Source organism: Equus przewalskii, chromosome 23 (assembly GCF_037783145.1).
Source record: "Equus przewalskii isolate Varuska chromosome 23, EquPr2, whole genome shotgun sequence".
NCBI classification, from domain to species: Eukaryota; Metazoa; Chordata; class Mammalia; order Perissodactyla; family Equidae; genus Equus; species Equus przewalskii.
This window is the reverse complement of record NC_091853.1, coordinates 15249809-15272707: the sequence shown is the minus strand read 5'-3', so window position 1 is coordinate 15272707 and position 22899 is coordinate 15249809. Positions and strand designations below refer to the sequence as shown.

General features: G+C 45.8%; 1 protein-coding gene across 3 annotated transcripts in view; it reads right to left on the bottom strand.

Annotated features, from left to right (window-relative positions):
- The window catches only part of CACNA1E (calcium voltage-gated channel subunit alpha1 E), a 475242-nt gene that overhangs the window by 23240 nt on the left and 429103 nt on the right, over positions 1–22899 (bottom strand). For 2 of the 3 annotated variants that reach the window (XM_070591752.1, XM_070591753.1), the window contains 7 exons: positions 20180–20263; positions 19300–19425; positions 16209–16274; positions 11802–11893; positions 11043–11208; positions 6066–6193; positions 808–904 (listed from right to left, as the gene is read on the bottom strand). In XM_070591752.1, coding sequence (XP_070447853.1) covers positions 808–904; positions 6066–6193; positions 11043–11208; positions 11802–11893; positions 16209–16274; positions 19300–19425; positions 20180–20263 — 759 coding nt within the window. Of the gene's footprint in view, positions 1–807; positions 905–2815; positions 2913–6065; positions 6194–11042; positions 11209–11801; positions 11894–16208; positions 16275–19299; positions 19426–20179; positions 20264–22899 lie in introns of all 3 variants that reach the window. The other variant, XM_070591754.1, reaches the window with a different exon arrangement.

The following is a 22899-nucleotide window of genomic DNA, read 5'->3' as shown; positions in this document are numbered from 1 at the left end:
AAACTCAGGCCCCAAAGCTATGAGCACCCTAACGGCAAGTGACTCCCAACGTACAATGCTGCTCTAAGCAACCATGGGGAATCCACCCATAACTTCAAGGCCTGGCCTCATAATTAGTCATGTTAATAAGGCAAATCTAATGCTGATGCAACTTGTGCCCACTGTCACCCTTTCCCTTGCACTCCCAAGAGAACCGGGCAGCTGGGCTAATGGGGGAAGGGAGCTGCATCCTTCATCATGTATCATGGGATAGAAGTCATGTTCCTCTTTTTTCTGATACCTAGAAGGAACCATGCCACAGTTCCTTCCCATGTCATGGAGGAAGAAATTTGTTAAGAGTTTTCCTCTCTCCTAAAAATTTCTTCTTGAAACATGTTTCGAGGAATTTCTGCATTATTTCCTTCGCTTATCTGGTTGGAGATGCTTCTTTTTTATATATATGCTCTGAGAGCTGCTTAGCTGTAGGCTTCCTTGTTGCCCATATATGCTATCCCACAGGCCACCACTCTGCCTCCTCTAAAACAAAACACGCTACTTAACACTTCCTCTCTAGCAACCCACTCGCAAGAAGCCACACACTTGTAGAAACACAGAATAACACATACAAAAGCCCACGCTGAAGAGCATTGCAAACCATCCCTTGTATCATTTCAGGACTTCATCTTCCTGGTTCTTCCTGACCCTGCCGTCTCATCATATCCTCCTTCCCTGGGTCCCTCCTCCACCTCCCCAGCCCAGCTTCCTCCCCGTGGCTGGATCCCATTTCCTGTTGGTCTCTAGCCCAGAACAAAGGAAGGGGTGGTCTACCTTATATGCCACTTTGGAGGGACATCTCTTGCCGAGGCCTAGCGGTGGTGACATGAGAGTCAGCATTTCATACATCTCAGTGTAATGGATGCGGCCACTGCTCATGGAGGGGTCGTAAGTGGGGATGGGGTGGGTTGGCAGGGCAGGGGGGGTGGCAGGGAAAGGAAAAGGACCAGGGGAGAAGGATGCAGACAGGAAGGAGAACAGGCATTCCCAGAGAGCCAAACGACACAGACAAACAAAATAGTACAGAAAACAGGAGAAGAAAAACAAAACAAAAGGGACAAACAGGAAAAGAATAGGAAACCTGTTAATCAAGGCAAACCATACACGCGACTCCATCTTGGCGCGGATTTATATCACGCCCCACACAGACCCGGGAAGGCCTACGGCAACCTTGGTGGTCCCTCTGACATCATGAGGACTCGTTTTCTCCTTCTGGATTAGCATCAGCCAACTTCCCGGTTCACGCCATCCGTGCCCCATAAAACAAAAGCTTGTTTTCAATTCCCAGGGCTGTGTGTGAGCGGTATAAACCGGATAGACGGTGCTCCAGCCGTGGGTTAGAATTTTTGGCCCTGGCTGGGATGGGGATGCCAGCCTGGAAGTCAGGCCTTTCTCTTCCTCTGAACCCACAGGCAGAACGCCGTGTATCCCCCTCTGTGGTGTGTGTGCAACAGGAGGCGGCGACTTGCACTGAGAGTGGCTGGCTGTGGCTGCTTGTCAGAGTCGGCCCGTTGCTTCCACCTGGCTCTGTGGAGAAGAGTGCTCTTTATGCCCCAGCATGCCCCAGGGCGATGGCATGCTAGGGACAGAAGAAACAAAACCAGGAGGAGGAAGAGCGTCTTGCATGCCATGCTGCCCTCCCAGCTCTCCCCACATGCGGCTGCAGGTTTCACCAGGGCGGAGTTTAAAGAGTCTCAGCAGAGGCAGCTGTTCGGCCTCCCGCGTGTGGGAGTCACTTGTCACCATCCCAAGCCAGCTCCTTCCCATTGCCCAGGCTGGCATCTTCCTGGGCCTAAGTCTTCTTCCAGCTGCCTTGCTGTGCTACGCCCCAGGGAGCCCACGCTTCCCGCCTGCAGCACCAGGAGAAGCTTCCTTATCTAGTGGGCTTGGCCTCGGACGGCGGCTTGGCAGAGCCGCTGGGATGTTAGAGTTCCCGGGCTCTGGCAGAGTTGGAGAGGGAGGCCTTACATGCCCCGAACAATGTCCTCGGTCTCACAAACAAGCAGTGACTCGGCAGTTATGACAGAGCCCTCAGCCCCCTCAACAATATACGGCAGGACCCTAAGGCAAGAAATGTGCTCAGGAACACTCCATCATCCACCAAGACCCTCCCAGATCCTCTGAGCTATTGGATTCTTCCACACACCACCAACTCTATCCTCTTTCACCCCCTCTCAGCTCTTGCCCTAATCCTTTACCACTTCTCACCTCCTGTCTGTCCTACAGCTTTTACAATCGCTTGTGGCCAACCTACCCACGAGCTGGATGGTGGGCAGAGGTAAGGATGACTAGAACCACACTTTGCTACAATCCACATGGCGTGATGATGCTCTTTTGCTAATAGGAGGCTCTCTGTTTCCAGTGAAGGGAAACCACAACTCTCAGCTGGGTTAAAAAGATTTCTGTATTCTCTGGAGGAGGGAAGGCCCTCTGGTTAAATGTACAGATTAAGAAGGAGTGGGGAGAGAGACAGAGAGTGTGTGTGTGTGTGTGTGTGTGTATACACACATGAATGAGTGTGGACATGTGAAGAAAACTGAGAAAGTTCAAATTGACCTTCATTATTGAGTCCTTAACTCTTTTTTTCTGCCTTCCCCCCATAACGTGCCCTTCTTCCTTATGTAACAGCTGCTGGTTCTGGGAGGGTTTGGACCTCTTTAAACTCAAAGGAAAGCAACATGAAGGTTCCCTCATGTGGCGCAGTGGTGGTGGAGCAGAACGGAGAGGAAGGGTTCGAAGTTGTACCCCACCGCCGGTCATGGCTGGGGAGTGGCAGGCAAACCTTGCAGGCCACCCTGTAGGGGCAGTTTTCTCCCAGGCCCAGAGGCGGCGAGATCACCCGCACTAATTTGTACATATCCTTATACGGGATCCTGCCGCTGTAAAAGAAGCACAGGGGGTTAATAGGACACTCAGAGAAGGGTGAGAAAGAAATGACAGCTTAGCCAAGAAGGGGATGGCTAGAACAGGAAGAGCAGCTTCTTTCCTTGGGCTTGGCAAAGCCAGACCAGGAGAGATTGAGAACAGTAAACATTGGAGCACTAGCCCCTTGTGAACAGCACTGTCTCCAATTTTCTAAGGAAATCAGAGCCCGTCCAATGCCCAAAGGTACTGACTAGCAACCAAGATCACCCAAGATACCTATACCTGGCCAGATGCAGAAAATGGACCCTGGCTCAAGCTAGGCCTCTAAGAACAAAGCCTGTCAATTCACAGATGCCTCTGGCCGCCGTCAGGAGCAGGGGCCAGGCTGCCGTGAAGTGGACCACAGAACGTTTTGCTTTTCACAGACACTGATTACAGTCAGTTGCTCAGACCTGCCTGTCCGGGCAGGGGGAAGTCGGCATCTTTCTGCAGACCGGGAGAGACAAATTCCCCATTAGGCTAATTAGCAAGGAGCACAGTTGGCACAAGAGAACTTGCCAAGGGTTTTGCTTCTCTTTGTGGCAGATTTTTCTAGAGTTCAGCTTGGGCAAGCTCCGTTCTACTAGGTGGGAGCCTCCTGGGATCCGTGCTCAGAGAGCAGCCTGGGAGGGAGCCATGGCCATCCTCCTCCCAGCTCCGCTCCTGCCACCCAGCCCACAGGTGGCTTGGTGGGATCCAGTCAGAATTGTAGGAACAATATGACCTATCTCACCAACCCCTTTTCACATGAACCTGCTACAGAGTTCTGGCTTTCTGCGGAAAGGATGGAATCAACACATGATTCATTTTCAGTGGCTAAAACATCTGATCTGTCAGGGGCCAGAACAAGGAAGCAATGGCTAGGGATCTGCAGATCTGGACAGATCCTGCTTTGAACCAGGGTTTCCACCAGAAACTATACACATTTTCATCTCGGAGCATCCAGGCCTCGCCGGCAGCCACGTCGAGACCAGGGCTCTGCCCCAGCTTCATTCTTTCTAGTCTTTTCTTGATTTGGGTGTTGATTCCTCCTCTTCTTCCAAATAGCAGCTCATCAGGACTTCCAAGTCTCTGGATTCTTGAGAGGAAGTTAATTTAACCATTTGTTCTTTTCTTTCTTATTGAGATTGGGATGTGGATGGGTTGGTACAGGCGACAGGCTGATGTTCTCTGCAACTGCATCAGTCTTCTTTGTGAAGACACTGGCTCGCTTTATCTTTGTTAGTTTTCTCCCCCCTCATCTCATAGACAAGGCCAATGAAACCCTAACCAGAACAAGTGATGCTGTGAATTTCAAGGCAGACAGAAGATGTTCTCCTTTTTCTCTTTGTTCTCTCATAGCTCAGGTATGTAAGTGTCGTGATGAGTCCTCATGGAATTGTTTCTTCCCAGCAGCTGGAATGAGTGCAGAGGAGCATGTTTATTGCACATGGTGTTTGGGTCCCAAGATAATATGAAACCACAGGAAGCGGGGGTTTCTGAGAGCCAAGGACAGCTGAGTGAGGCAGGCTAAGCAATGAACTCCTTTGCTAGCAGTTGGCTTCTCCTCTTTCAGGTGAATGAAGACATCCCTTCCTAGGGTCCCAACCCTATGGCCATTCATGCTTTACAGACCAATTTTCCATGCTTTCCAGTTGCATTGCTATATGGTTATTGTCAATTATAATTATTGTCAATTATAATGTTACATACATGATTTAATATAATCATCACAAGTAGCCTTCAAGGTGGGTAGGTATCATTATCACCATTTTTACAGATGGGGAAGCTCAGAGCAGTTAAGTGACTTGTCCAAGGCCACAGAGCTGCTAAGATGCAGGCCTGGCTGCATTCCCCTCTAACACACAGGCCATTGCTTTCTAAGCAGCCCATCTACTAGAAAGTAGGCCCAGAAAGAAAAAGCCATTACTTAGCCATTGTAATAGGAATGGACTTAGAGAACTCTATCTAACTCATTAATAATTGCTGAGGGGAAGAGGAATTCTGATTCGCTCTTCTAATCCCTACAGCAGTGACCCAAGTTCAACGGCCTCACAGGAGGATAGATTTTGGGAACGGCCTCAGATTATGAAGGGGTTCCAGGTGGAAGCAACATGGTCCATTCTCTGAAGGATGGCATTTAGTAGTATTTTCAGAGGGGACCGGAATGGATAGATTGGTGAGATAAGACCCTAAAGCTAAGATGACACGGGACAGAAAAGTTTCCGTGGAGTGAGTGCTCACAGAACCCTTACCCTGTCCTCAAATGTGAGGGCCAAAATGTTGCTTTTGTCCTCTAAAGCAGGGATCAGGAAACTTTTTCTGTAAGGGGTCAGACAGTAAATATTTTCAAATTTGAGAGTCACACCATCTCTGTCACAACTACTCAACTCTGCCTCACGATGTAAAAGCAGCCACTGACAATACATAAATGAGTGAGTGTGGCTGTGTTCCAGTAAAACTTTATTTGCAAAAATAGGCAGTGGGCCACAGTTAGCCCATGGGCTGTAGTTTGCCAGCCTCTGCTCTAAAGCCCAAAAGGGGCATCATCACTTGACATTGAAAGAGACCTAGGGAAGTTATCCCTGAAAATTCCTGCCATTTAATTCAGTTTCATGCAATAAAAATCCACAAGTATTTAAGGGATCAGTTGGAAAAACAAGTTGCTTGGCTTTTAATATAATTTCAGAGTTATCTGAAACTGTACTTTTTGTGGGGGTTGAGAGAGAGAAAACACTGACCACGATGACCAGATGTCCAGCTGGCCCAGAAAACCCTTGTCAACTCCCCTGATGGCTCAAAGAAGTCCACTGACCATTCGTAGGAAAAGAAGAAGAAAGGTTATTGGAAGCTCCTCTGGGGACTGAACCCAAATATTCAGAGTGAGGATTGTGTGATGAGATTGGCAAAGAAAGGGAAAAGCCTGTCACAGAAGGAAAGAGAGAGGAAAAGAAGATAAAGAAGCTAAGTCTTTGATGACTGGCTTGAAACTAGCATCAATCTGAGGACCCGGCCTCTTCCCTGGGCCACAACCAAGAGGAAACTCTTCTCCTTCTGTAACAGGCAAGCATTTGAGTGGCTCCAATTCCAACCTCTTCCTTCAGGCTTTTGATATGGACCCCACTGGGCTCGCTGAGAGGCCTACGCACCATGCAGCTCTGTCATATTCTGCCCAGACACGGACAAACTCGTCCAAGTGGTGAGGCCCCAGGATAGACGAATCCCGAGTCAGGTACTCAAAGTTGTCCATGATGACAGCCACAAACAGGTTGAGCATCTGAAGGGCAAACAGGAGAAGAGGAGTTAGGAGAAACCTAAAACAGAATTTTTTCTTTATTGCTTCGAGGCAAATAAAGAATTCCAAAGTTTGTAAGGCTGAAGTTCCTCACTAAAGCACTATTGATCTTGCTGAACACATTTTAATTATTTGTTCCACACACCTTATTGTGTGGGCATTATGATTTCACTTTCTATGCCACTTTATATTTGCAAGGTACTCCATGGTCACTTTTATTATCTGTTCAATTTAGTTAATTGTTATTGCAGCACCAGCAGCCACAACATTCTCAAAGCCAGAGGAAGGCAAGGCCTGGCACCAGCCTGCCCATACAGCCTCCCACCCGCACGCTTGCTCCACAAAAGGAGCCCGAAAGAGAAATGGTGAGATGTCGAGCTGACTGCATGGCTTACTGTGTGACAACTTGAAGCTGTTCCTGGCTCTTAAGTGGCTTCCAAGACCCTGTTCTCCTGCTCATTTGTTCAACATTTATTGTGCACCCACTGTGTTCCACACAGAGATCCAGGTGCTGGGGATGGGAGATAAGAAAGTTCTTGTCCAGAGATATATTCCCATGCCTAGCACCTTGCCTAAAGCACAGCAGACCGTCACTAAATGCTGATACTTGAATATCCTTAAAGACTGACTTAGTATTTAGTAGAGACTGTGACTTATTGGGAACATACAAATTGCTCTAAGAGCCATGAAAGAAGTGTAGACAGTTTACATTGGGAACAGAAAGGAGTATGAAGGCAATTTCTCCTGGCTGAAGAAAAAGTGTCTAAGAGGATTGATGCTTGAGCTGGGTCCTGAAAGACCAGGAACTGTTCACCAGACAGACATGGGCACAAAACCAGGTCTTTTAGGCAGAGGAGCCAGCACGAATGAGAGAGCACAGAGGTACTGAGAGATGGGGAACATTCAGTCAACCCTGAGGGCAGTGCAGCTGGGCCCAAGGGACAGAGCACAGAAGCGTCTTGTAAACCATGCTAAAGAGTCTAGACTAGGGCCAGCGAACTGGCCAGAGAGTAAGTATTTTAGGCTTTGTGGGCCATACAATCTCTCTTGCAACTATTCAGTTCTGCTCTTGTAGGGGGAAAGCAACCACAGACAATACGTGTGAGAATGAGCATGGCCGTGTTCCAATAACACTTTACTTATGGACACTGAGATCTGAATTTCATATCATTTTTACATCATGAAATATTATTCATCTTTTGATTTTTTCTCTCAACCCATTAAAGAACGTAAAAACCATTGCTAACCCATGGACCAAACAACAACAGGTGACAAACTGGATTCAGCCCGTGGGCTATAGTTTGCCTGCCTCTGAGCTAGACGATGCAGGAGGCAACGGGAACCACTAGAGGGGTTTATACTCAGAGAGAAACCAAGGGATGTTATTATTCAGAAAGAGCCCCAGGCTGCCACATGGAGGGTGAGTGGGAGAGCAGCGGGAGAGTGTTGGGGTGCTCCTGAACCAAGCCAGTGGCAGGACAGTAGCACAGACAGGAGTAGACAGTTAAAGGCAGTAGACTCGACAGGACTTGATGACCACAGTGAACAGCATTGTTGTTTCTTGGTTATCCAGCACCATTTACTGTATTTTTGGTCTCTCAGGGACCCGCCCCTTGCCTATTCCCATTAAAATGGTTCAGCGGGGCAACACCTGTGACCAGGCCTCGGCCAGGCATTGAATCCCAATTCCATGGGCCACAGTGATTGGGGATCCAATCAAGGGCAACAAAATGGCATTGAAACTTCTGGGCAAAAGACTTGTCCTTCCCTGTGGGTCTTGAATGCGTGAGGACTGAGGCTTAGAGCTCCTGCTACAGCCATCTTGGAGCTACAGGGTGGGGGTGTTTGAGAAAAGAGCTCACATGGGGGAGGCTGGGGGAAGAGATTAGAAATAAAGCAGTCTGGTTCTGGTGATGTCACGTGAGCCTCAGATCAAGCTTGCTTAAGCCTGTCCTGTCCCGGGACTCTTCATTTACATGAGCCTATAAAATCCCTTTTCGCTTAGGCCAGATGTAGCTAGGATTTCTGTTGCTTGCAAGTGAAAGAGTTCTGCCTGATAGAGAACAACTGGCTATTGCTGATTCCCAGGTTAAGTGGCTGGGTAGAGGGAAGTGCCAGATACACAGACAGGATAAGGAGACAGTCTGCAGGGAGGACCTGGTCGGAGTCTTCTCTGCAATACAGAGAGACTGCTGGCTGCATCCTAATAACCAGTTTCCTTTCTTCCTTCCTCCCTCCATCTTGCTTCCTAGGATACAAGTGCCTAGAAGTCTAGCCATCCTCTGTCCGCCTACCATGAGGATGAAGGACGCTCCCTGGAGATGATGGAGCAGACAGAGGGAAGGAGTCTAGGGCACTAACCCCTCTGTGGAGCCTCTAGAATAAGCTTGCACTGCCTTCCTCCAGATTTCTCCAATGTGCCCGGGGAATAAACACCCCTCTTGGTTAAGCTACTGTTGTCCAGGAAGTTCTGTCTCATGCGGCTGAACCTAATCCTAACATAGGCCTTTCTTTCTGTTGCTGAGAGTGCAGCCACAGTGAGTTTATTCAATCACTCCTTGGGGTATAATGGGTTTTCCCTGTATCCACACATTTCTTTTACGCTGTTTTCACAGTACAGTACCTATTATTGTTAACAAAAACTATTAGTATTAACGCTGCTTTACATTTGCATAGTCCTTTATAGTGTGGGGTGTGCATTCACACCTACCATTTGTTTTAACGCTGCTCTAACCTTGTGAAGCAGATTTAATTACCACCCGCGCTTCAAGGACACAAGCACTGCCTCTATACATTTGTATTCTTAGCTCTAAGCACACGGCCTGACCCATCACAGTGCATCAGTAAATCTTTCTAGAGTAGTGGGTTTGAGTTGAGAAGCTGTGTGACTTGCCCAAGGTCACAAAGTCAATGTCGCATAGGGCTGAGATTTGAAAGCAGATGATCTGATACTGAATATAGCCTCTTTAAAAATATCATTAATGTGAATTATGCAGTACCCTCCATCTCAAGATTCTAAAAGTACCTTTATAGTCTTTAATTAATTTTCCAGTTATATCTTTGGTTTCTTTTAAATATTTATTATTAAACATTTAAACCATGTAGGATACAACTTAGATGTCTGCCTGCCCTTCTATACGCTCCATTTCACCCCACCAACTAACACTGATACCCCTGTATGTCCTTCCTCCTTCCACTAAAGGTGATGGGGGGAGACCATGCCTTGCTGGCAGCTTTACTCCAGTGCCTAGCTCAGTGCAAGCCTTTTTTTTTTTTTTTTTTAAAGATTTTATTTTTTTCCTGTTTCTCCCCAAAGCCCCCCGGTACATAGTTGTATATTCTTCGTTGTGGGTCCTTCTAGTTGTGGCATGTGGGACGCCGCCTCAGCGTGGTTTGATGAGCAGTGCCATGTCCGCGTCCAGGATTCGAACCAACGAAACACTGGGCCGCCTGCAGCGGAGCGCGCGAACTTAACCACTCGGCCACGGGGCCAGCCCCCTCAGTGCAAGCCTTTTAATAGCCACTCAATAAAAATGTGCTGAATATGTGAATGAATAAATGTAAAACTCTAATAGCATCATTCAAAATTTTCTTTCAGTTATTTTCATTATACTTCCATAATTTGTAAATAGGATACTATTTCGTGTTCTTTTTTCACTGAAAAACCTTTCACACCGATGAGAAAGAAGCGTATTAAAATACTGTATGAGCTCACCATGCAAATAATACTCTCATTATCAAGTCATTTTTCTTCCCATTTTACAGAAACTACAAAAGGGAAGAGATCTTGGCCAAGTGCAGAATAGCAACAAAGCCAACAGCACAATGTGGGCTACCCAGCGTCCAGTTAGTTTACTCCCTGTTACATTAACCTGCTGACCACACAGTCTATGTGCAAGCCACTTCCCCACACCTGAGAGCTGGACATGTGGCAAGTCCCCTTGGGGTCACCTTAAAGAGGTCAAAACACCTGGACCCGAGAGCACTTTTTTCATTAATTCACTTTTTGATGCACAACCATGAAACTGACCACTTTTCAGTGGCATAGCTTTAGTTTTAGATTTTTGTACAGCCAGTGGCATTAGCAGCAAAGCTGAGCCAAGGGATGTCAGGGTGGCCAGACACCAGACTGACCCTTTTATTGATTTGGTAGCACCTCAGGCGTTATTCTGTTTATCACTGCTTGTCTGATTGGCAGGGTAGAGATTTCTGGATGCTGGTGTGCTGATTCATACTTTCTCCCAAAGATAGAATTAAGAAGGCACCTAGAGCTTCTCACAACTTTATAAGTGGGTGTATTCCACATATATTACCCAATTAATATTTACTAATGCCCAAAGCAATCATCTTTTCACGTCTATGCAGCTAGCTAACTGTCATTGAACATAAAGACATCACAGGTCAGGAGAGAACCACGCCTTTACATTGTAGACTGTCGTTATTCTACTCTTGTTAAAAGTCTCCAAAAGAGACATAAGATATTCTTAGCCCTTCTTATAAGACAAAATACCTGAGGTACAGAAGAGAAAGAATTTACTCTGGGTTACAACAGATACAACATGAAGCTTAATGTTGTATTCACCAAACTCTACTCTACTCGTCATTTCTTCTCACAACAATCCTTCTCGAGAAGCAGCAGACTTCTCAACCGTGGAGAGTCACCCACCCAGGAGTCTGATATGCACTCTGGCCTCCAAGAGTTCTCTGGAGAAGGACCTGCTCCTTAACTTGGGCTGGAGCGTGTGTGCGAACATAAGTTCAACGCAACATCTCTTATCTATTTATCAGAGGGGCAGGCCACACCCCAAGCCAAGAGCACAATGTTGCTCACCAAGAAGGAGCAGAAGAAGATGAAAGAGACAAAGTAAACGTAGGCAAGATCAGTGCCGCAACGCTCATTCTCGTTCTGCCCTGAGGGTGCGGTGGTGTCCGGCTCACAGCCTTTCTCCCCGAGGCACGACAGCATGATCTCCTGCCAGGCCTCACCTGTGGCACTCCTGAGCCCAAAAGACAGAGTGGTTAGTAGTCCAGGTCGGGTGTCCTATCCTCTCCGTGGCCCTCTTGCCCAATCCACTCACCCCTCTCTCTGCCCTCATCCCAACAGGTTCTCTTTGTGCTCAGTTAGCCTCCCTCTAGTGCTTTCCATCCAAAGACGGCGAGCACCAAGGAGGTCTCTCTTGGGTTCTGCCACCTCAACCACTGCTTCTCTGTCTTTTGAGGAGTCTCTGCTGACAGCGGTGGAGACAGTGGTGGGACTGTCTAAGACCCCACGTAAACCTGGCCATCCCAGGTTTCAGCCCCTAAATGGAATTTGGTCTGCAAGAAACTGTGCTGGCCTTCCCCCTCTCAGAGACTGAAGTTGCAATTTTCAAATTATCTACTGAATTAAAGATGTTAAAGTTTTCTAATGTCATCAGAGCAGTTTTTCAGAGACATTGCCCACCCTGCCACCCGCCCCCACTCCACCTTATATCCTGATAGGAGCAGAGCAGGCAGAACAAAGAGACAAAGCAAAACAGGAGGAAGAGGCAGACCAGCTCTGTCTCCCTGGGCAGGAGAGCTCCAGCTATGACAGTCACGCATCCAGTACCTGAAGAGTAACATGAGCGACCCAAAGAAACTCCGGAAGTTGTTGTGCCGGTTGATGTGACTCTCCTCATCTAATTTTATGTTTCCAAATACCTTGAGGAAAGAACAACAGAAAGTAACGAGCATTACTGAGCTGTGTGATGTGGACAGCACATGGATATTAGATGCACCTGCAGGGTTGGCAAACTTGCATGCATGGCTCCTCCTGACAGCCTCACCCTGAAGCATATAACTCAGATCCAGGGGGGTTGGTGGACCCCATGCTCTTGGCTGAAATGCAGAGTAATGATATTCTCCAGTGCAGCAAAGAGGATGAATGCTAGCAAGGACCACAGAAGGCAAGATCTTTTGAAGTCATTCTGCCTGAATGTAGTTCCTCCCACACCTAATTAGGTCTTCTTATTTCCATGGTACCTGTCACCATGGTACTCACCATAGTACTCAAGCAGTGTGTCAAAGACATTACCCGATCACAGGAGTGCAGGGAAGGAGCCGCCCCTCTACTCCTGTCTCAGGCAGGAATGATGGCCACATACGTATTTGCAGAAGATGTGATCTAGGGCTTGGGCAGATGCTGCCCTGGAATCTGCAAGCAGTGTAGGTCAGAGAAGGGCATCTCTGTCTCCCTTGGATATGTTCCTATTCAGAGTGAAATCTCAGAAGGTTGATACGTCTACAACACAGAGTCCGTGAGAATGAACACACACAAAACAAAGTCCAGGCCAATAGGATACAGAAAGTCAGGACAAGTGCATACTTAGAAAAAGAAAAAGGATTTGGGCAGATATGACTATAAAGCGAAGTTTTCTAATCTGCTGTTGCCCGCTGGGCTTAGAACGCAGTCACCATACAAATTCATGTGGAAAAAGAGGGACAACTCAGAGATCTTTATCCACGGACAGTGAATAATGATGAACAGTGCTGCCTGGAGCCAAGCTCGACCCTAAGTCTCTTGGATGAGAAGGGAGCCCCAACACATACACTTTTCTCCCCATCCATGTTTGCAGATAACAGGATCTATTCCCACAAGGCAATGTTCGTACAACTGAAGGCTTACAGGTCACTTTTCCAGCCATTTGAAACAATTTTCAGCCTACATGTAACATGCTTTAGTTTATCTAATATATGCTAAACAGAACACATTTTTCCCCTAACAGTTTTTAGAATGTGCAATTGAGGGACAATCTCTGCCCCCAGCTATTTTGCTCAAATAACTCCCACTGACACCTGCTTGGGGAATTTGTTCTCGACACTGTTTTTCAAAACCCAAATACTACTTGTCTCTTAGGGAGAATGGAGGTGGCAAGCTAGGCAGGGCTGGGGAAGAAAGGAACGAAAAAGATGAGAAGCTAGTGGCCCCCAACAGGCAAATAGTAGTACTGAAAACATCCCAAATAATCAAATCTAGTTCTGGACACCCCAGGAGGAAACTGTCACATATCCTTGCCTATATTCACATCTCCCTCTCTCTTTCCACCCTCTTGGTTCAGAATCCATGATTTACCCTGATTCATCACATAAACACAACTCACAGTGTTTTTGCTCCCTATGACACTCCTGAAGCCATCATTAGTTGTCTTCATTATGATTTTCTCAAACCCTTTATCCAATCGTGAACTAGTCGGAGGACACGCTGTGATTTTGCATGAGGCATATGTGTAACAGTCAAAGAAACCAAAGCTGTTTTGAATCTACACTAAGATAATTTTCAAGCCAAAACTGTATATTTACTGCGAAGGTGGTCTTTAAGATTTTTCCACTTTTTTTAAAGCTTTTCACTTAATCCTTGTCACTAATGCAAGTCTCCGCATCAAAAGGTATGGAAGAGAAAGAAGGGATGCAGAGACCCATCAGAAAACTTAACGAAAGTATAGTCTTAAATCCATTTTCACTTGGAATCACAGAACTTTAGAACTAGAAAGGACCTGTGAAGCCATCTATCCAACTGCTCTACTGTACTGGTGAGGGTGTTAAGGTCCAGAGAGGTTCAGTAACTTGACCAAGTTTACACAGCTGGTCATTGGTGGAGATGAGGCTGAAAACCTCATCTCCTAATGGCCTGTGGCCCCAGGGCTCCTTCCCCAACTCAGCAAGTTACTCCTTCCTTCCATCTTCAGATTCCTCTGCAAAGCGCTCTTCTTCCAAAGAGCCTTTGAAAGTTTAGAATAACGGTTCTTCCCATAGATACATCCTGTTGCTATTTAAATCCTCCTAACGCTTGTCTCCTGCCCTTTCGTGTCTTTCTCTTTGTATGGATCCCTCTGCTTTGTCCTGATTATACGAGATGCAGTCTCTCCAGTCACAAGCTAGGTGTCCACTTTGTGATGGTGCAGGCTCTCTGTCACAGACCAGGATGAGGACGGCCAGCTAAAGGCAAGTCACAGTGGGAATGCCACTCATGTCTCCGTGGAATGGAAATAGTGCTCTTATTTGTTGGAAAGAAGTCTAAGGGCAATAAAAGGCATTACAGTTATTGCAAAGATCACAGTTTCATGACTGAACAGCTCCCACTTCCCACTAAAGGGTTAAAGAAATATTAGTATTTGCTTATTGGTGGGAGGAGAGACAATACAGAGAACATATAGTACCGTAAGAATATGGGCTGTGGAGGAGACAGAGCTGGGTTCAAATCTCGGCTCTCCCACCTACTATCTGAGACCTGAGCATCTTAAAGTTACTTAACCAAGCTAAGCATCAATGGAGACAAGGAAATGCACCCATAAACATTCTTACATCACTCCTGAATACATTAGTCATATATATCTTGAGTGTTTGGATGTATTTTACACGTGTATATATATATACATATGTATATATACATATATATGTATGTGTGTGTGTGTGTAGAGAGAGAGAGAGAGAAAGGAGAGAAGAGGGGAAGTGGGGAAGGAGGGGTTAAGAACATCCATTTAGCGCAGTGTCCGGCATACCCAGGAATTCAAGTAATGGTAAATAGCATTATCATCATGATCAGTAGTAAGAGTAGCAGGTTCGTATTGGAGATGGTGTTATTCTAGTTTATTTTGCTTGAAGACGAAAAGGGGCTAAGGACTATCTTAAGCAAGGGCAAAAAAGAACTTAATTTAGTCAAGTTTCACTTGGCTGTTCAAGAACATTTTAATTCTAAAATCAAATATTTTAGTTAGAAGGAACTTAATAGAAGAAACCAAGCTAACCTTAAACTTCAGCAGGTTCTGCTTACAACACACCCCTAACATCGTCCTTAAATCTCTACCAAAATATCCTCAGTGAAAGAGAACTCATTACTTCTCAAACTAGTCTCATCCTTTTTGATAGTTGACATTCTATTGTATTTTTGGAGAATAAAACTCTCCCGTAACGGGGTTAGAAGATGAAGAAAATTAAGAAGCGCAGGCAAGAAAGAGGAACAAAAAGAAGAGACAGTTCAGAGATGCTCTGGAAAGGGCTACTGACGCATCAAGCCCTGGAGATGCGTGCAGCGGCTGCAGATGGCAGGCACCACTGAGAAGACAGCTGGCAGTCCAGGGGCGGCCAGCCTGCCTGACTGCAGGAGACTGCCACTTGGCTTCAGTTCTCTGCTGGGGGATGGTCTCCACATCTCAAGTCAGAAGACTAGCCTCCCTGAGACAAGCAGCAAGCCTGTGTATCTGGCTGGATGAGTTGCTTACAGTGGAGTCCGCCTATCGCAAGTGGCAGTCACCTTAGAAAGATCTTTTGGCTTCTTCGGCTCAGTGGGCCTCTGGCCACCTGCATAAATACCTGGGGTAGAACCTGATCCACTTCTCAGTTCCAAAACTGGAAAGGACATGGTAACCCAAGAGAACCGTCCAGTAATCTGTGTGGCCTTTTGAGCGGAATTAACTGGAATGTGGCCCTTGGGTCTCCCTAGGATTTGGCCAGGAACTCTACAAATCATTCCCAGTGGTGGGGCTTAGAGCATAAAACTCATTCAGGAGTGAACTCAGACAAATTTTGCGTTGCTGTGTACAGGAAAAGAACCATCTAACCTTCTTTGAGGCTTATCTCAAATATGAGAGATCCTGAGCAATGGATCCTCATGAGCCTCACCCCCTCCTTGGTCTCATGGGGGATCCCTCTGGCTAAGAACAATGGTGTCATCTTTCCCGTGGTTCTGCTGTTGTGCCCACAGAAGTCCAGCTACTTCTAAGTCAGCACCATGACCTGACCACCTCAGGGTTCTGGTACAAGCCCCTGTATCAGGCCGCCCTGAATACCTGGGCAACCTGAGTGGGGAACCCCGCACATGTGACATTTCCAAGGTTACATTCCAACAAAATCTCGGGAGCATGCTCCTGGGCAAGAAGGGGTTCTTTAAAGCACCCTCAATTTTGTATGCTCAGGCTGGCAAGCCAGAGACAATCTGGGCAACAACTGCCCCCACCAGGCCCCTGACGCACCAGCTCACCTGCATCCCAATGATGGCGTAGATGAAGAAAAGCATGGCAATCAAAAGGCAGACGTAGGGCAGGGCCTAGAAGACAAGCAGAGATATGATGGTGAACTCGAAGGCAGGCAGTTCCCATGCTCAACAACCTGCAGTCGCTGGCAGTACAGGAACTCTTGCCCTGAGGCTGCCTTAAACAGAGGGCTGGGACTCTCTATTCCCTGGGGCTGTTCTGTTTTGGGGTGCCACTTTTGTGAGATGCCCATGTCCTCTGACAGACATGTAAGCTGTTGGCCACAGAGAGGCTTGTAATTTACCTTCTGTCAAGAATATTCCTTCCCCCAGAAGTGTGGCCCAGATCTCCAAGGAGAGCGGGGAAACTTTCTGGGCTTGGGATTCATCCCACTTTGCATGCAGAATATTAATAACCTGGTCAGTTGTGATGCAAATGACATAGTGAGCATCTAGCTTTGGCTCCCAAAACCCTGTATTACCCCTTCCTACTCCCTCACTCAGTGGGAAGCCCACAAAGAAGAATCAGGAAGCAAAGTGAAATGGCTTGGGTTTCAGTTGTTTGTTGGTTCCTGGAAGGCTCCTTCATCCTCTGATGAAACATCTTTTTCCAATGTTTAAGCCACCTGACATTTCATTCTGTGTCATGCAAAATTCCAAAAAGCCTTTTAAGTGTTAGCCACCACAAATTCTGCCACAAAGCCATGAAACCAAAAATTCCATACTGTGCAAGCTTACTGCCACTTTGGGATGATAACATTTCAATTGTCATCATGGGGTAAAGGGAGCAAGCGAAGGAGATGTAAGGCAGGGTACCGCCCTCAGTGGCGGGGGGAGGATGTAGACACAGGGCAGTTCGGTCTGGGGCCAGGGTGGGCACTATAATTCTGGGGTGATCTTAGTGCTGACATGGAAGTCTCCCTTCTTTACCATCCAGTGGGCTCCCTGGAAGACAGTGCAACTACGAGTCTCTACTCCATCTTGAGGGTGTCCAGCACGAATCCCGGGAGATCAATTGAAGGCTTTCAGACTGCATGAGGATGGGAGAGCTTATCAACGCAGCTAACTAAATGAGGAGCCCTGGGAGCCTTTTACAACTTGAATAAAGGATAAAATTAAAATGCAACTGAAAGTTGGTGGGAGAATCCCCTCTCCAATGAAGTGCGGATTCCCAAGATCTGTGAAGAGGAAAGGCTGCGTTTGGAGGGGCCGTGTGCAGACTCCCTCTGCTGAAAGGACAGAGTAGGGAGGCAGGCTTCCTGCCACTGGGGGCTGCCACCTTCTATCACCTTCTCTGTTTACTTCCTGCCCTTGTCCTACCTTCTCCACTCTAACGTCTCCAGTCCCTGGTTCATCTCTCTCTACCCCCAGCTTTGGGGAAAGGACCAAAGATTCATTTTTCTTATCATATTATAAATTCTAACTCAAAATAAGGGAAAAGAGGGAAGAACTGAGTAGGGGCAGTGGAGAAGTAGGTGATGCTCAGGGATGGGTCGAGGGTGCGTACAGGCCACGGCGATGCTGTTTCTAGTGAGTGGCTCTCTGCTGTGTATTTGCAGAGGCGGCCTTTCTTAAGCTGACTTTAAGAAAACATCTTCTACACTGTGTTCCAGAAAGGAAACACCTGTCCATCACAGTGTCACCTGGAGGCAGATTCATCTGTTTTCACCATGCTCTGTGCATTCACTGGAATAAGCCAACCATTTGGCCATTAATTTTTGACAAGCTTTTCTTTGCCCTCAATAGCATACAATTTTACAGAGAATAGGTGATCGTGATAATATGACAGGCTGAGACGTATTTCTTAAGAGACTCACAAACAACTGTAGCTTGTTGGGCAGGCGTCTAAAAAAGGGTTTAAGAACATCTTGTGTTTCAAATTCTAAATCCAAATTCACCTGAGACTCAGATGGCAAATTCTTGCGAAAGTTTTAGATTTCTCTTCTGCCATTTACCTTTGCAAAAATAGTTTTCATTGAGGTAAGTCCTTTGTGGGAGTTATCACACCAAATAATTACTCTGGATATGATAAAAATGTCAAGGTTGATCGTAGGAGCCGCACAGCCTTACAGCTGGTCTCACATCTCAAACCCCCGGGGCCGTGATAGAGAAGTAGGTTAGCAATGATGGTGTGGGGGGGACTCCCTTCTCAAATGATGAGAAACCATGAAGTCACTGGACTGCCTTCTTTAGTTCCATTTGTAATTGAAACATGCAAATAATTAAAGAAGACAAATTTAGTGAATTCACGATTTCTCCTCTTTGAATCAATGTCCTCAAATTTACTTTTAAAACACATTCATTGAAAACCTCATTTTTTTAATAAGAGGAAAATAATAGGCATTTGGACAGCACTTAGGCCCTCAAAACCTTAAAAACAAATTAATTATGATATTTGCCAGAGCCTGAAGATATTTCAATCTGTTTGGAAAACTTCTTTTACTGGAAATCTCTGTCATTAAAGTGGTCTCACGCATTGATTTTTAGCTTATTATTATATATTACACATACATCTCTGTACGGCCCCGTGAGACCATTTAAAAGCAGCTCACCACATTAACCTTGCCCAGACATCCTCTTAGTTTGTAGGACACAGAGGTGACCATTAGCATGCCATACATTCAGTGGTTCCGGAAGTACACACTGATGAAGACATGGGTGCAACTAATATGAATTGTCTTGCTGTAAAACACAACTCAAGGAGTCCTCTGAAAAGCTGTTATGTGAAATAAAGCCACGGATAAGTCCCTGAAAATGCAGAGGATGTGTGACTACAGGTGGCTGGCTCTATACATGGACAGGATTGCTGAGGGGATTTTGGAATTCCTAGGGAGGGAGTACACCTCATTGAACAAGTCCTCTGCCTCAGGGGACCCAGAAGATAACTGAGTGATAACAAAGGTGAAGTGTTTTTCCAGAATGGGATTCTATCCAGTTAGACATAAGCTGCCTGCAGCCTGGCTGAGCCGTGCTATACCTAATGCTTCTGACAAACACCCATTGCCAGAGGTGGGGGCCTTGTGTCATGACGTCATGTAGCCTGGCTGTGATATGACAGGGCCACCTCAGCTCTCAGAGATGAGGAGCCAGTGCCTCTTACCTTAAAGGACTGGACGAAGGTCCAAAGTAAAATACGGATGGTGTAGCCCTGACGCAGAAGCTTGATGAGGCGGGCGGCTCGGAAGAGCTTCAGAAAGCTCATATTGAAGCCACTGGTGTTCACCAGCTGGTGGACCAAAAGGAAACATATAATTAGGGACATTATGGTCATTTAGAGAATCTAAGCACTAGTATTTGCGTATTTATGCCTCATTCAGATCATAAAATTGGACATGGATTCTGTCTTTCATTTTTAACCCCATCTCCAGCTGATGGGCCAGTGAGGACCAGCTCTCCAAGCCTTCCCAGGCCTGACCTCTATTCACAGGTGGAAGGGTATGGAAGTAGCCCAGAAGGGTGGCTTGAACATATTAGATAAAACTGGCCTCCCTAGTCTGCTATAAGTGGTCCTAACTCTGCAATTACATGCCAAAGAGCAGACCTAATAATCCCTCTAGCACATGTTCCATGAGAGTTACAATGAGCTCTCCAAGCGTTCTTTAGGATGCACAATTTTAGGGAAACAATTCAGATCTAACAACTTTGAGGGCAAAGATACTGTGCCTCTTTTGTATCTCCCAAAGACTCTAGCAGAACACTGTGTGTGCATGCCAGGCCCCTTCTGGTACCCTCTGTTCCATTTATCCCATTAGATGGCTGCCATTTGAGTTATTCACATGGAACAAAGCCTTCCATGAGATCCAGCACCACTCCAATGTTTGCATTTTCTGGCTAATGCTCAGGAGGGAGGAAGTGAACTCCTAACACTCAGAGGGCTAGACATTTGGTTTGGGGAGTTAAAAAGAGACTCAATGTGCAAAGGACTTTTTTAATGCTAGTCCAGGGCCAAACTTAAAGACAAGGATCGAGGAGCCATTCACCTTGCTGTCTGTCAGAATAATTTCTGTGATGCTTCCGATCACGGTGATGAAGTCAAAGATATTCCAGGTGTCTCGGAAATAGTTCTGCCAAGTGAATTCAGTCATGGGAGCATCAGAAAGAGGAGGAAAAGAGAACAAGAAAGAAAATAGAAAAAAGACATCTTTCATTACATAATTTTGCCGCTTGGAATTAAAACTTGTCAATTCATGTAGAAATTCATTCTAACTTTGGTTTTACTTTCCTATTTCTAACCAGAAATGCTATTTCTCCTTAACTAATTTGGGAATTTCCCATTTGGGAGGCAGTTTCATGACTATTTGAAGACCTTGTTTTTGAAGCTGTCACCAAAAAGCTCCTATGTAAGAAAGAGATTTGTGGCCAAGACTATAAGGACCAGAAAAGAATGATCATCATTGTCCCCCACAAGACAGTAAAATTACTTACAATATTATTTTAAGGTTTCTGCAACTATAACTTTTAAATTATCTATATCATATCATGTGAGTATAATAAGTATACTATAGGTATACTATAAGATAACCAATAAGTATACAGTTCTGACTTTCAATCAACAAATGTTACAGAGCTGTCCTAAATGACTAAAAATCACAGATGGGCCAAAACTCTCCTTCCAACTCCATTGAACCTTTTCAAACCAACTGCTGATTAGCAGTAGAATGAATAGACTTCATCTTTTCCCTTTTTTCCGCTCTGTAACACCTTTCAAGGAGGTGTAACTAAATAAAACATAAGGAGGCAATCATAAAATGAGTGAGTTGAAGGAGAGAGAGGAGAAATAAAGGACGCAGGAAATGCACCAACCAAACAACACTCCACCTAAGAGAGAGGGGGGTGCTCCCATCTCCAGGGCTCAGGTGAACACAGACCTTGGACTATAGTCCTTCAAAGAAACAGGACACTTGGGTTTCTAAGAACTGAGCCCCTTTGTCCTTGGGCAGCACCTGCCATAAGAGACTCTCAGAACGCTGGAGAAGTACACCCTCTCCCATCCTCACCACTGGCGTCAGTGAATCCTTACTATATGTGCCAGATACTGGGCCAGGTCCTTGACATTCTTTCAGTTCATTTATTCCTCCCATGGATCCTCTAGGTAGGTAGTGATAAATACCCTATTTTAAGAAAATATTGAGCGGTAGGGTTGGAAGGAGAAGTGGGGAGAGATGTACAATAGAGAGAGAAAAGGAGTCATGGGGAGAGAGAAGCTACATTTAATGAGCACCTACTCAAGACTAGGTTCCTTGGGTACATTACCTACTTGGATACACACAACAAAGTATCTAGGGCTATAAGGTAGTGATTGTTATCTTTATTTATGAGTGAGAAAACTGAGACTTTGAGAGTACTGTCTGATTCCAAAGCCACAGGCACCTGCCAGGCATGTAGAGAAACTGAGGCACACAGCTTCACAAACTCACTTTCTGTTAAGGACACCTACTCCTTCAGGAGGGAGGCCAAGACAAGTCTCTAAGTTCCTCAGTTCTCAGGGGTCTCCTTTTCCCAACCTGGGGTGAGCTTCCTAATTCCTGGATAGGCTCCCACAGAGTAGAGAGAAGACAAACCTAGGTCTCAGAGGACAGAAGCCCTGGATTCCAGCTGAGGCTGCTTTACAACACAGTATAGCATAGAATAGGAGAGTGCAGTATAGGTGGGTAGATTATAGTGGACAGAGTGTGGGCTTCAAAGTTGGCCGGACCAGGATCTGAACCCTGGCCCTGCCTTTTACTAACCTTGAGCAAAGTGTTGAATCTTCCTGAGCCCTAGCTCATCCAGAAAAGAAGCAAAAAATAATGCTGATCTAATTGAGCTGTTATAAACCTAAAATGAATAATACGTTAAGCATTTGGTATTTAATAGACAACCAACGCATGTTAATTCTCTCCCTCTTTCTTTTTCCTTCTTTCCTTTTTTATTCCTATTCCACTTTGCAATTCTACTGCCTTTTATTGTGAAATCTTGAAAATGCTATGCAATTATTCTGAACTTCAATTTCCTCATTTAAATCAACAACAGTCATAATAATGATAATGATGGTATCTGCCATTCCTATTTCAGAGTCATTGAGAAGATCTGACAAAATAGTATATATTAGGGTACTCTGAAAACCCTGAGTGTTACATCAATGTAAGGACTCATTTGGGACTAGTAGTGCCTTTTATAGTGTGAAAATGCCTCTAGACCTTGTATGAAAATATGGGAGTGAGGGTGGGAAGGAGGCAGGCTTTGGGGCCGAATCATCTAGTTAAGCTTGTAAGTATGTATTCAGCATTCACCATAATTAGACACATAATTGGGGATTTGAGTCACAGACAATGTCAATACCACATGCAAGTAATCAAGACGCATAGAAGAATTCTCCCTGTTGTGGCTCTGGCCTCTCGCTCACCCTGCTCAGGGCTAGACTGTGTTATAAAGTCATCTTTGCTGGTGGTAGTTTCTTTTTATTTTTTTACTCCCCAAGTCTCAAAACACTCAAAAGGGAGTCAAGCAAACAACAACACAGCCGCCTGCAATGGGTTCCCTTCAACTCTCCTCCCCAAACCATCAAATTAATGACTTTTCAAAGAACCACTAGGAGACCAAAGCAACCCTTACAATCAACACTCACAATTACCAAGCCCGGAGTCCCTGTTAAAGCTGCTACCAGACAAACCCTTAAGCAGATAATAAGCAAAGTTTCTCTTCTTGCAGGGAAAGTCAC